At 39.9% G+C, this 14,351-nt stretch overlaps 1 protein-coding gene across 34 annotated transcripts in view; it reads left to right on the plus strand.

The window, feature by feature from the left end:
• Positions 1–14,351, plus strand: part of slmapa (sarcolemma associated protein a) — a 256,792-nt gene that overhangs the window by 70,209 nt on the left and 172,232 nt on the right. For all 34 annotated transcript variants that reach the window (XM_043708126.1, XM_043708125.1, XM_043708136.1 and 31 more), the window contains one exon: positions 10,507–10,543. In XM_043708126.1, the coding sequence (XP_043564061.1) occupies positions 10,507–10,543 (37 nt within the window). The remainder of the gene's footprint in view (positions 1–10,506; positions 10,544–14,351) is intronic.

Genomic DNA, 14,351 nt, shown 5'->3' on the forward strand with positions numbered 1-14,351 from the left:
AAAGGCATCTGGATGGGTATATGAAGGGATTTGGAGGGATATGGGCCGGGTGCTGGCAGATGGGACTAGATTGGGTTGGGCTACTCGGCACAACATCATGGGCCAAAGGGCCTGTTCTGTGCTATACTTTTCTGTGATATCTGGTCGGCATGGAAGAGTTGGACCAAAGGGTCTGTTTCCGTGCTGTACAATATACAATTTTATTTCACCAATGGTGGGTCAAAACCCTGACACTCCCTCATGAGCAGCACAGTTGGTGTTACTACACCAAATGGACTACAGTGAGTCAAGAGGCGGCATGCCATCTCCATCTCAAGGGCGATTAGAGATGGGCAATGAATGCTGGTCCAGCTAGTGAAGCCCACATACCCTGAATGAATATTTAAAAAGTATATAATTGACTAATTTGTTTTGAGCAACTTGCAGATAGTGAGGACTGCAGTTACTGGAAAGTTCAAGTCGATAAAATGTGGGGCTGGAGAAAGCACAACGGGTCATGCAGCATTAAAGTAGTAGAACAATCGACGTTTCAGGTCGGGACGTTTCATTAGGGCTGATGAAAGGTCCCGACCTGAACGCTAACTCCCCTATTACTTTGATACTGCTTGACCTGCTGTGCTTTTTCCAGCTTCACACTTTATCAACTGTTATTTATTTTGAGAGCTAACTTTACAATAGTTCAATCAAAAAAGATGGAGTTGGTTCTGAAGATTATCAGTTGTTTAAAAATACTCAGTAGAATGCTTGCAGTAGGGATTTGATGATTGAGCATCCACAGATCTCTAAGATTGAGAATTCCAAAGACACTCAGCTCTCAGAGTGAATGAATTTTTCCAGATTTCAATTACAGATGATCCACTACTTCTTCTAAAATTATTACCTAGATTTCGGAACTAGGGAAACTAGAAACCGGGGAAACAAGGGAAACAGTATCTTCACACCTACCCCATCTAACACAATGTTATTTTATGCTACTATGACATGACCTGAAATTTATTTTAGCTGTGGATCAGTTTGTGGCATTCATGCTTCTGAGTTAAAGGGCAGAATCTCACTGGGCCCAAAACAACAAGAGCTACGGAGAGAAAACTTGTGAGAATTGCAATAAGAGCAACAATCTAAATGTTTCAACAAAGCTCCACACAAGATTCTTGTTTGGCTGTGGCAAAATAAATATTATAGGGTAATTGTTCATTATAGCCCTCATTAATTGCAAATCTCACTTAATTAATATGGAAATTCTTTTCATGCTCCTGACCAAATGAAACCAGACTTTGAGAATTCCTAAGATGAAAGACTGAACCTAATGAGGGGATGTGGTGGGCTCGATGCTGAGAGGATGTTTCCCCCTTACAGAGGGATGACTAAAAGTAAGGGGCGCTGTTTAAAATACGGTGTCTCCTGAAACAGATATGTCAGAATTTTATGCTCTGAGTTATTAATCTTTGAGATTTGCTTCGGTACAGAGGAGTGGAGGCTAGGACGTTGAATATACTTGAGGCTGAATTAAAAAGATTATTGACTGTGTCTCAAAATCATTGGGAAGTAGTTCTCGGTCGAGCCAAGGAGAGTTGTTACGAGGGGCTGCCAGTACAATCGGTCATAGACAGAGTCCCCACGTAATCCAGGCATTGGGCTTTGGTCAATCATCCACTTGGGACTCTCAGTCAGGATCCAAGGATTCTGCCATTGCGTGCAGTTAAGGAAGTAATGTAGCATCAGTTGGGGAGCTGCAAAAAGAGTGCTCAGGGGTCCACAGTAATAACCTGTCTGTTGAAGTTATTCAGGTGGTGCAGAACAATTCTTTGCTGAATTGGTGGAGATGGGAATGGAGGTTGGGTGGAAAGGGGTGTTCTGTAGCTATTGGGGATAGGGGCATTCAATGAGGGGGAGTGCTAGAGGAGTTTTAGTTTGAAAAGGGAACAAGAGCTGTGACAGGGCAAAACAAATGTATGGAGGCAGTAGAACATGGGACGATGTGGAAGAATATAGGAAGGGGTGTGACATGCAGCAAACACCACTGAGGCCTCCATGGGGCGAGTGGCATACAAAATGGTGCCAAGTAAGGTAAATTGAGACATGAGTGCGAAACTGATAATCAGGTCAAGCCTAGTGCCGTGGTGTCAACTGCAAGCAGAGTTCGTTGCTGTCCTGTTCCGATTGTTAGAAACAACCTTCAACTGGAAAATGCGTAAAGCAATGTCCATAGTGAGTGAAGCTGGTTAGCCTAATACCTATGTTGGAAAAATGTTGCAGTCAATTTGAGGTGACTCACAATGCCAGGGTCCTGGATTCAATTCTGCACTTAAGGAACTATCTGTGTGGATTTTACATTTTCTGTCTGTGTCTGCATGGATTTCCTTGGGTGCTCCATTTCTTCCCACAGTCTAAGGATGTGCAGGTTAGGTGAATTGGCCATGCTAAATTGCCCATAGTACCCAGGAATCTGTCAGTTAGGTGGATTAGCCATGGGGAGTGCAGGATTATACAGATGGGGAGGGGGGAGGTTGGTCCAAGTGGGATGTTGTTTGATACGGATTTGATTGACTGAATGACCTGCTTCCACACCATAGGGATTCTATGAATCTCTAATAAGTTGTCAAATACCGTACAACATGGGAAATGCGAACTACCTGTAGTTAACTTTGGAAGGAAGAACAAAATGAACAGGGTGTTATTTAAATAGAGGAAAAACTGCAACACGAAGTAGCATACCTGTGCACAAAGCACATGTCGGTGCTGCAGGTAAGCCGGAACACTAATGGAATGTCGGCTCTTATTTCAAGAGGATTGGAGTAGAAAAATAGGGAAGTCTGACTGTAACTGTGCAAGGTGCTGGTGAGACCACATCTGGAATACTATGAACAGTTTTGCTCTCCTTATTTAAGGAAAGATATTATTTCACTGGGCACATCCTTAGTATGATTGTTTTAGATGCTAATGTTGAACAGGTTAGGGCTGTACTCATTAGAATTTCGAAGAATGAGAGATGATCTCATTGAAACATATAGGATTCTTAAGGAGCTTGATAGGGTGAATGCTGAGAGGAATTTCTCCTCATTTGGGAGAGCCAAGGACCAGAGGGCATGGTCTGAGAATAGAGGGGCCATTTTAAGATTAATGTGAAGAGAAATGTTTTCTTGGAGGATTGCGTAAAGGCTGTGATAGATTTTCGATCAGAAGGGAAATCAAGGATTCCAAAGAAAGGGCAGCAAAGTGGATGTGAGGAATATTGGATCAGTCGTGATCCTGTTGAATGGCTGAGGAGGTTCGAGGTGCTGAATAGCCTACTCCTGTTCTTATATCTTAAGGTCTCAGGGTTATGGTCTTGTAGTTTTGATTTGGATTAGATTACAGCGTGGAAACAGGCCCTTCGGCCCAACAAGTCCACACCGACCCGCCGAAGCGCAACCCACCCATACCCCTACATTTACCCCTTACCTAACACTACGGGCAATTTAGCATGGCTAATTCACCTGACCTGCACATCTTTGGACTGTGGGAGGAAACCGGAGCACCCGGAGGAAACCCACGCAGACATGAGGAGAACGTGCAAACTCCACAGAAATGAACCCGGGTCTCAGGCGCTGAGGCAGCAGTGCTAACCACTGTGCCACCGTGCCGCCCACAATTTAATTTGGTTTGATTTACTGTCATGTGTACTTCAGCTTTGTTTGAGCGCAGTACAGACAGATAATTTTAAACAAGGACATACAGATCATAAGGTGGAAAAAACAGAGTAAGGTATGCAGGTTACACCCCACAAGACATGCGCAAGGCAAGATCAACATTAACGATCAACATTATTTGAATTTAGACAGTCCATTCATCCGTCTAATAATGCCAAGGAAGAAGCTGTTCTTGAACCTGCTGATGCGTGTGTTCAAGCTTCTGTATCTTCTGCCGGACGCAAAAGGTTGTAGGACTACATTACTAGGGTGGGATGGGTCTTTGATGATGTTGACAGCCTTTCCACGGCAACAAGATGTGTAAATGGAGTCCATGGATGGAAGCTTGGTTTTTGTGATGGTCTGGATTGTGCACACAATCTTCTGTAGTTTCTTACAGTCCTGGACAGAGCAGTTGCCCTACCAGGCTTGTATGCACCTGGAAAGTATGCTTTCAATTGTGCATATGTAGAGGTTGGTGAGGGTCCAAATGGACATTCCAAATTTCTGAGCCACCTGAGGACAAAGAGGCGTTGTTGTGCCTTCTCATGGTCTTAATATGGTTTCATGGAGTCTATGTAATTTTGATGGACTAATGCACGGGCTTTACTTCTACTTGACAGGTGGCCATTGAAAGAGCAGTTTTATGAATAATAATTTGCAAATTGCAGCTTCGTATCATTTGCAGTCATATCATCCTGCATGTGAAATGTATGCGGATTCAAGTGTGGGATGCAAATGCTGGTCACAAACTATGTCCACCAATTCATTGATCCTTGCAAGTTGCAAGCAGGACATTCTGCTATTACATGTGTTTCATCGTGCAAATTAGCAATAAGATGATTGAAGAATTGTGGATGTTATTTGCATAATACAAACTTTCTACTGAATGGATATAGTGATTTTCTATGAGCGATCTTCTACAGCACAGTTTTCTATGGTGGTTTTCCTTAGTGTAGTTTTCCATAGTGTGATTTTCCAAAGCATGAGGTCGCGAAGGAAAACAACTGTTGTGTTATAGCAGAACGACCTGGAGAGCACTCCTGCGATGCTACTGTGTGTACCACGACTTGGCTAGTGGTGTGCATCATTGAAGCTGTTTTCTTAGGATGAGCAAGGCACATTGTCACAGCAGGTTCTGTATGTTGTAGCCATCCTCTCTGGTAGCTCTGAAGGTGACAGCTGTGTTGAACAGGCTCCTTCTCGGAAATGCTGGCAGACTCTGAGAGATCTTCTCAGTCATCTACCCACAACTGTATCAAGATGGTGAACCGCTACCTTACGTGCAAGATCACATTGGTTCATTTTTGTTTTTCCATGACTAGGTCAGTGATACAGCCTCGGCAGCACCACTGGATTTGGCCACAGAGCTGGCTTCCAACAAGTACAGAATGCAATCAAACTGTGCACACATTGCACTGAGGGGGCCAAATCCCATTACAGCAGAGTTTATTTTACAGGTGTGTGCCCGGCACCCTGGCAACTACTTCCTGGAGTAGACTCCTGTCTAGTCTGCACTTGGGGATTTAGGTGCCTCACAAGCCTTGTTCCGGGTCTCCTCACCTCAGCTATCAGATGACACCATTGCAGAACCCACCAGTTAATGTGAACCACAAACACAGCCGCCCGTGCTTCAGACAGGGCCATGATGGAGCATATGATACAGCTGTTGAAGATGCAGTTCTGTTGTTTGAACCAGTTTGATGAGGCTTTGTAGTGTATTCCAGATAAGATGGACCACACCACCTAAATTAAAAGAGAGAACCTATAACAAAGTAGTTGACTCTTAAAAATCCTCTGCAGTGGTGTAGCAATGCCATTAAGTTCAAAGGTATACTCTGGACGGTTCCAGCAGACAAAGAAGAGATGTGCTGGATGCTGAGGGACTGGGAGAACAGGAGCTATCTTTGGTGAAAGATGACGACATTCAAGAGAAGGAAGCTTACCTTGTGCGTGAAGGTCTCAACTCCGTCAGGTGCTCCAAGCCAAGCAGGACTTGCTTGATGCTGGCTTCAGTAGACAAGAGCCGAGTGAACAAATGATTATTGACAGTGAAATAGTTATTGATCAACAAACAAGCGATTTGATCTGGGGGTAAGCTGCAATCACAGGGTCCTATGGTGTAGAAACAGCCCTTCAGTCCACCAGATCCGTGCTGACTAACACACAACAAACTGCACTAATCCTTTTATTTCCAGGTTCATAGCTTACTATACTATACTATACATTATTAAATGTTACAAGAGTATCTGCCTCCACCATACTCTCAGGTAGCACATTCCATATTTCTATTGTATGTTGCATTAAAAAGATTTTCTCAGATCTCCTCAAAAGCACTTGCTCCTCACCTTAAACTTACATATGGTCTTAAACACATGGTCATGAGAAGCAGATTCTCACCTTTACTTAACAAAAATTGTCTCCTCTTAATTACCTTTGAACTTGATGGCATTGCTAGGCCACTGCAGAAGGTAGTAAAGAGTCAATTACATTGTTATTGGTCCTTTTGATTCATTCACGGGATGTGGTTGTTGCTGGCTCAACCAGCTGATCCCTCCCTAATTGTCCAGAGGACAGTTAAAAGGCAATCACGCTGGAGTCCTATATAAACCAGACCAGGTATGGATGGAAGATATCCTTCCCTAAAAAACATTCGTGAATGAATTGAATTTTTCTGATAATCGGCAACAGTTTCATGGTTATGATTAGACTCTGCCATTGCAGGATTTTATCCCAGTTCCCATAATATTACCTGGGTCTCAAAATTAATAGTCTAGCAATAATGCCACTAGGGCATCACCTCAACTGGAGTCACATTTAGGCTAGACCTGATGAGGATGTCAGATTTCCTTTTCTACAGGATATAAGAGAACCAGATGGATTACCACTCTTAATACCAAGCATGATGTGTAGTTCTGTTACTATACTAAATGGAATAAAGTGAACAGATCTGGCAATTAAAGATATCATGAGGTTCTGTGGGTCATCAGCTGCAGCAGAATTGTACTACAATACAATCCACAACCTCATAGCCTGGCATATTCCCCCATATTCTATCATTACCATCAAGCTAGTGAAGAGTGCGGCAGCACAAGGCATACATTAAAATGAGGTGGCAAGCTACAAGAAACAAGACTTAGTTGCATGACAAACAGAATATCAGCAAATAGTAGGCAAAGGTAAGTTACTCCATTATCAACAAGTCTAAGCTTTGCAGTCCTACAACATCCAGTCATGAATGATCATTGGCAATTAAACAACTCACTGAAAAAGATACTGAACAAATAATGCTCATCCTTCATAAAAGGGTAGCTCAGCACATCAGTGTAAAAGATAAGATTGAAGTATTCGCAGTAATCTTCAACCGGAAGTGCCAAATGGATAATCCAGCTCTGCATACTCCAGAGTTCAATGATAGGTGTGAGTCTTCCACTAACTCACTTCACTCCACATGGTATCACAAACAACTGGAAGCACATAAATTTTGCTGCTCCAGTACAGCCAAAACACTGGCATCCACCCAACAATGTGGAATATCGCCCAGGTATTTCCTTTATATGAAAATCAGACAAATTCAACCTAGCCAATTAAGACCTCCTCTGTTTACTCTCAATCATCAGTAAAATTATGGAAGGTGTCATCGATTGTGCTATCAAGCAGCAAATGCTTAGCACCAACCTGATGTCTGGCACTCAGTTTAGGTTTTGTCAGGGTCACTCAACTCCAGATTTCATTAAAGCCTTAGTTCAAACTTTGTTTTAAGAGCTGTATTCTGCAGTTAAATTTAGTCTGGTTTGTTCCCCATTCCGATTCTAAAAGTGAAGGATTTGGATGTTCTTGTACTTGAAAAACTTAGTAAAGATGCAGGTACAACAAGCATTTAGGAAAGCAAATGGCATGTTAGTTTCCACTGGAAGAGTGGAAGACATCAATGCCACATTTGACTGAGTGTGGCACCAAGGACCCCCAGCAAAACCGGAGTCAATAGGAATCAGACATTAAAGTCTTTGTTAGTGTCGGTTATACCTGATGCAAAAGAAAATGGTTGTAGTTGTTGAAGATCATCTCGGCTCCAGGACATAACACTGCAGGAGTTTCTCCAGTTAGTGTCCTCAGTTCAATCATTTTTGGTTGCTTCATCAATGGCCTTCACTTATGAATAAGCTCAGAAGTGAAAATGTTTGCTGATGGTTGCACAATGCTTCTTAGATAATGAAGCAGTCCAAATGTGATAAGACCTAAACAATAATCAGGCTTGCGCTGACAAATGAGATACAGCATTGATTCCACACAACATCCAGGTAATGACCATCTCCAACAAGGGAGAAACTAACCATCATCCCTTGAAATGCAATTGCATTACCATCACTGAAACCCCACCATCCATACCTTGGGGGTTACCATTGGCCATAAACTGAATTGGACTCACCGAAAAAATATAATGGCAACAAGAGTAGGTCAGAGGTTCGGAATCCTGCTATAAATAAATTCCCTCCTTCCCCAAAACGTGTCCATCATTGAGAAGGCACAATTCAGGAGTGTAACAGAATATTTGCTACTTGCCTGGATTAGTGGGGGAAAAGAAAACTACATTGAGTAGTTAAGGTATAGAATGCTCTGCCTGGAAATGTGGTTGAGGAAGGTTCACCTAAGGCATTCCAAGAGAAATATGGATGATGATTTGTTTAGAAATGGTTCCCAGGGATGTGGGGGGAAAGCAGGAAATTGGCACGAAGTAAAATTATTGTTGCAGGGATGATAAGCTGAATGATATCCTTTTGTGCCTTAACAACACAAGAGAAGTTTGACGTCATCCCGGTCAAAGCAGTGCACTAGAGTAGCATACATCCAAACCATTCACGCTCAAAAGCAGTGATGGTATGGGCGGCACGGTGGCACAGTGGTTAGCACTGCTGCCTCACAGCGCCAGAGATCCGGGTTCAATTCCCGACTCAGGCGACTGACTGTGTGGAGTTTGCACATTCTCCCCGTGTCTGCGTGGGTTTCCTCCGGGTGCTCCGGTTTCCTCCCACAGTCCAAAGATGTGCAGGTCAGGTGAATTGGCCCTGCCAAATTGCCCGTAGTGTTAGGTAAGGGGTAAATGTAGGGGTATGGGTGGGTTGCGCTTCGGCGGGGCGGTGTGGACTTGTTGGGCCGAAGGGCTTGTTTCCACACTGTAACTAATCTAATCTAATCTAATCAGTCATGTGTACCATCTACAAGATGCACTACAGAAATTCAAGTCTCCTTTGACAGGACTTTCCAAACCACAATCATTCCATCTAGAAGGAGATGGGCAGATACATGGGAACACGATCACCTGCAGTATTCTCCTCCAAGCTACTCATCGTCATGACTTGGAAATGTTTTGCCATTCGTTTAATACTGCTGGGTTAGAGTCCTGGAGCCCTTATAGCAACATGGATGTAGCTACAGCAAATTAACTGGAGCAGTTCAAAAAGATAGCTCACCACCAGCTACTCAAGGGCAATTAGAGAGGGGCAATAATTGTTGGCCAAGCCAGTGATGCCCTCATCCCGTGACAAAATTAAAAAAAGAACTCTTGCAGTGGAAACTAACATGCTATTTGCCTTCCTAAATGCTTGTTGGACCTGTATCTTAGTTTTTCAAGTACAAGGACATCTAAATCCTTCACTTTTAGAATCAGAATGAGGAACAAACCAGACTAAATTTAATGATAGGCAAAAAGAAACTAAAGAAATTGGAATTAATACAAATCTTATGCTTGTGCATGTATTGGAAATCAAGAGAAACTTGTAGATAGTGGAAAAGTGATTCCAAGAAAGCAAGAAGAATTGCAAAAAAGGGAAATAACAGTATTGGATATTAAAACAAAAATTTCAATGACTGCGGTAAGGTAGGTGAAACTTTACTGGACACTTAGAACGTGGCAGGTTTCCTAAATGAATACTTGGGAGAAAAAGTTGCCATGTGGAAAAATTTAGTTCATGTAATATAAGTTTTCAAGAAAATGCCAGGAACAAATTGAAAAGGCTTAAGACATTCAAAATCTGATGGTTTCTATCCAATTTATTATCAGAAATAGCCATGGAAACTACAAATGCATTAATTATTTTTCAAACTTAATAAGGTTTAGAAATCATGTCTCTGGAACGGAAGTTTTGAATTTTCTTTTTGAAGTTTGCAGATGTATAAAAACAAAATTAAAGAGCACCATCTGAAGATGAGGAAAAGTGTTCTGTTAATTTTCTAGTCCTTCCTTTCATTTGTTATTCTCTCAACCACTTCTATCGATGTTGCAGCAGGCTGCATCTTCTTCTCAATTCCTTTGTGATAAATAGTCGAGAGTAATGCCATTGCTAGGTTGAGTTTAGATATTGATAACTCATGGGACTGTAATCAGCTTGGATGTGTGTATTGTGTAATTACTAAAATATAGCTTAGCTTTCAAGTATTTCTGGAAATAGTCATGTGATAAATGTAACTGCTGTATATACAGTTTTTCAGTGTTTGAAGTCACTATCTGAAAATGTAATTTATTAAATGGGTTGCATTCTGCTTTGTTTGAAAGGCAGGGAATGATGAACAAAGTTCATTGTTGAAGATTTGCATTTTATGAAGGACAATTTTACCAGAAGCAAGTCATTCATATGCTAAGCATTGACACACACACACAACAGTGTTACACATTCATTAGAATTGCCCAATGATGATTTATTTTTTACGTAAATTCTAGTTTTCAGGTGCATTAATTTCATAACTTCCACAAGCAGAGAGCAGATTTTTAAAAATACTGACCTTGATAATTAAGATAGCTGTTACAGTTTTGTCTTACATAATACTTCTTGTCTTTTAGTGTCATCCAGGCTCCTCTACCACTTCCTGTTGAAAAGGTGAGTGCCCTTTATACTTTGGTTTCTTCCCTTAGCTGATGTATTGAAATGTACTTTTGGTAAACATATGGGGTTAAGTATTAAAAGCCTTGAGTATTAAAATTTAAGTAGTGATATTCAGTTTGATTTGATTTCTAAACTTTATTTCCGTAATGAGTTCTACATCATTTGTAATAAAGCATTCTTGTAGACAAGTACCAAGTTATTGGTCAAGCAATATATGGATCTCTAAGGGTACCTACTGCTTTCAGCTTGCTACACACAGTTTAGTTATAATTAGAATGTAGATGCCATGTCACAAAGTCTCCCCTTAAAATTTAAATGACTGAACGGTTTTCCTTCAGAGATTGCTGCCACAATCTTGTTTGTATTGATATCAGAGACACTTTTTGATGAGTACTTTCAACAAGCGTTTAGTCTGAGTCTTCAGGTAATAAAATCATCACATAAAAGTTAACAATATGAATAACTGAAGCCTTGGCACAAGAAATACATCATTGAGTTGAATGTAAATGTAAATCTTTTAAAGGAATTGGATTTCCCTTCACAATTACCATGTTGCTTTTTAACAAGAATCTATATTTTTATCACTAAATATTTCACTATTCGGCAGTTTGCGTGTTGATGATTACAAGTGTCACAAAATGGTTGTTAGCTGAGTTACCTGCAGTCAGAGTTGATGTTTTAAAACAAGTGGTACTAGTAAACATACCTGGGATTAAAAGTTGATGTTTACGTTTGTAAGGCTTTTTTAAAATAAGTGATACTAATAAAAATACCTGTGAACATAGATGTGATCAGTTGCTTGGATGTTTAGATGAATAATTTAAGGTGAGTTAGAAAAAGTGCAGAACATTTCTATTGTTAATAAATGAAAAGTAATTGCATCTGTCTTGTTATCAGTCATTTTTGGCCCTTAAAGAAATTAGGACAAGACATTATCAGACACTAAAATGGGTTAATTGGGACCTACATTCTTAGATCAGTATTTCTTCTATGTATGGAAAATTAGAAGTATATGTTTTTTTTCTTTATAATAGTCTAGAGGATTTTGCCCTTTTTATAAGATTATTAAAATTATTTAATTTATGAAAAAATTGTCACATGGACGTACATGCCTCAGCATAGAGACAAATTTTTTCTTGACTTCCTTCCAAACAATGGCACTGATCACCAAACAGCTCCAAAGCTTTGTGTTCAAATAGAAGTCTTGAGAAAGTGGCACAATTGGTAAGTACTTCCATGTGAAACTAATTTATTTTGTGCAATGAATATTTTTTTAATATATTCGTATAATATATTGAACATTTTTTTTAAAATGGTGGTTTATTTGGTAGATTGCGTTTTACTGTAGGAAGGATTTCATCTAATGGTCATAGCAAAGCTGTAAATGCATCAAATAAGAAGCATGTTGACAATTTTTTTTTGTCAGTGGGAGGAAATCTTCCACCATTGAGACAGCTATGGAAACAAATCAAAGCAAACAAAAGATACTTCATCATGAACAACTGGAGCATTTTAAGTTTAATGCCTCCTAAAAACTTGATTGTTATTCAAGGAATTATATTGGAGATTATATTCAGCTAATTTGATTAATGTTAACAGCAGTACTGGTAATATGAGATTTATCTAACACCTGGCCAGGTTTTCTGCTAATTTATCAATTGATGTGTTCTGTTAAGTGAGTTTTGCTTGGAATTATCATTGGTGCTCACTGGCAAGCTTTTTTTCAAGTGATCGTGTTATCCGGTTGTGCTTTGTATCAATTAATTGCATTTTAAGTATAGTTAGTTATTTTGAAGGAAAATATGGTAGTTGATCCAGGGACGGCAGTGCCTTTTAAACATCATTAAATTTGATCTCTTTTGGTGCTATTAGTTGAGGAAAGAATGTTGCTCAGCACACTGTAAAAAGTCTCTTGATCTTTGAATTGTGCCATGGAATCCTGTAGTTTCAACTGCATTGGTGGATCCATGTAACAGCTGAGACATTAAATAAGTTGCATGATTATGAGGAAATACTAAGAACTCATGACAAACAGTGGTCAACTTGAACTGTTTCATTTCCTCTCCATCAATGTTGCCAGACTGAAAATTTCTAGCATTTTCTGTTCTTTGGTTCAAATTTCCAACACCTGCATTTTGCACTTGCACAATTTACTGAGCTAGATATACATTTATCCCTAACATTTAGTCCTGAACAAAGATAAAGATTTGTAGTGGTGATATTTTATTGTGGTGATACTTTATTCTTTACCTGACAAGAATATTTGCAGATAGGCTCTTTGAATGATCTTTTCAGAAATTTTGCCGAGCTTGAAACTTTAGGATACAGCTGAGATGCAAGTTGCATTAAAGTTATTTTTTTCCCCGTCCTATCAGAAGCTTCCATGTTGTTGTTCTGTACAGACCAGAACATTATCAAAAGATGTTAATGTCTCAAAAGACCAACAGATAGATACCAATCTTTCACATATTTAACAACTAACACTTATGTAAATCAATTATTACTTCACAGACAACTAATACATTGAACTAAGTACTTTTACATTAATTAATTGACACAATCCAGACATTTCTTATTATCATTTTTTTGCTGTTTAGTGCTCTTCTGGCAAATGTGTTGTGTTATAAAAATTATAAGCCTTAGTAATGATGACAGTGTCATGACTAATGAACCTTTTTCTGGTTCACAAATATTTTTGGAAAAGGAAAACTGCTGTCTTTACCTTTTTGGGTCCACATATGACTCCAGATCCACACCACAATGTGGTTAAATCTTACTTGCCCTCTGAACTGACATAGTAAGGCAAAAACAGAAAAATCTGCAAATGCTGTATATCAAACAAAATTTAAAATTGCTGGAAAAGCTCTGCAGGTCTGGCAGCATCTGTGGAGAGAAATCTTGAGTTTGTGTTTCAGGTCAAGTGACTCTTCTTCAGAACAGAGGAATGGTTTCTATTTTTGTTTCTGATCTAGCAAGGTAGTTCAAGGACTGTTCAGCATGGACAATAAATCCTGATCTTGAGAGTGACATTCCTGTCCCATGAGAGAATAATGTATGAAGTAAAAGTCAACAATTTCATCTGTTTCTCCAATAAGCTCACTTTCCCCTGCCACATGGGTTCAAAACTTATAACATCCTTCAAAAGTTATTTCCATTCAGCCTGAGTCTTCCTGATTTAACTTCATCATGTCCATCTCAATAACATCTGAAACTCAGTAAGATCCCCGATTTGGGCGTCGTCTGCCTTGGATTGTGACCATCTATCACCACCTTGGTCTTCCTTTTTTCTGGTCTGGTCCGTTCACAACTATCTTGTGTGACATTCATCTTCGGCCAACCGTCTTTCTGAATAATCAAACCTAGGTACTTCAATTCAGTCAGCTGCTACACTTCTGTTCTGGTGACATAATGTGGCTCTCTCTCACTTGGTGTATAAAGAGACATGCAAGTATATGAACTTGCAGGACATTTTTAGCTCCGTTCATTTGAGAATATTTTGTCATAATTTTAAACCTGTCTCTAGCTTTTCTACATATTGGTGATGATTATCACATCATTTGTGTGTGGTATGTTCCAAGGTAGATGTCATCTGATCTTCTTTGATGCCCGAATAGGTTGATGGCAAACAAGTTTAGACTGAAGACTTGGCTTTGGCAGACCACAGCTTTCATTTTCTAATTTTCTTGAGTCACTAACACTGCTCTTTGCTAACTCCTGGCTACCCTTATACTTGTCTTCAGTAATTTTGATATACGTATATATATCTCACTCGCTTTCTCTCTCTCTCTCTCTCTCTCTCTCT

Source organism: Chiloscyllium plagiosum, chromosome 18, assembly GCF_004010195.1.
Source record: "Chiloscyllium plagiosum isolate BGI_BamShark_2017 chromosome 18, ASM401019v2, whole genome shotgun sequence".
NCBI lineage: Eukaryota > Metazoa > Chordata > Chondrichthyes > Orectolobiformes > Hemiscylliidae > Chiloscyllium > Chiloscyllium plagiosum.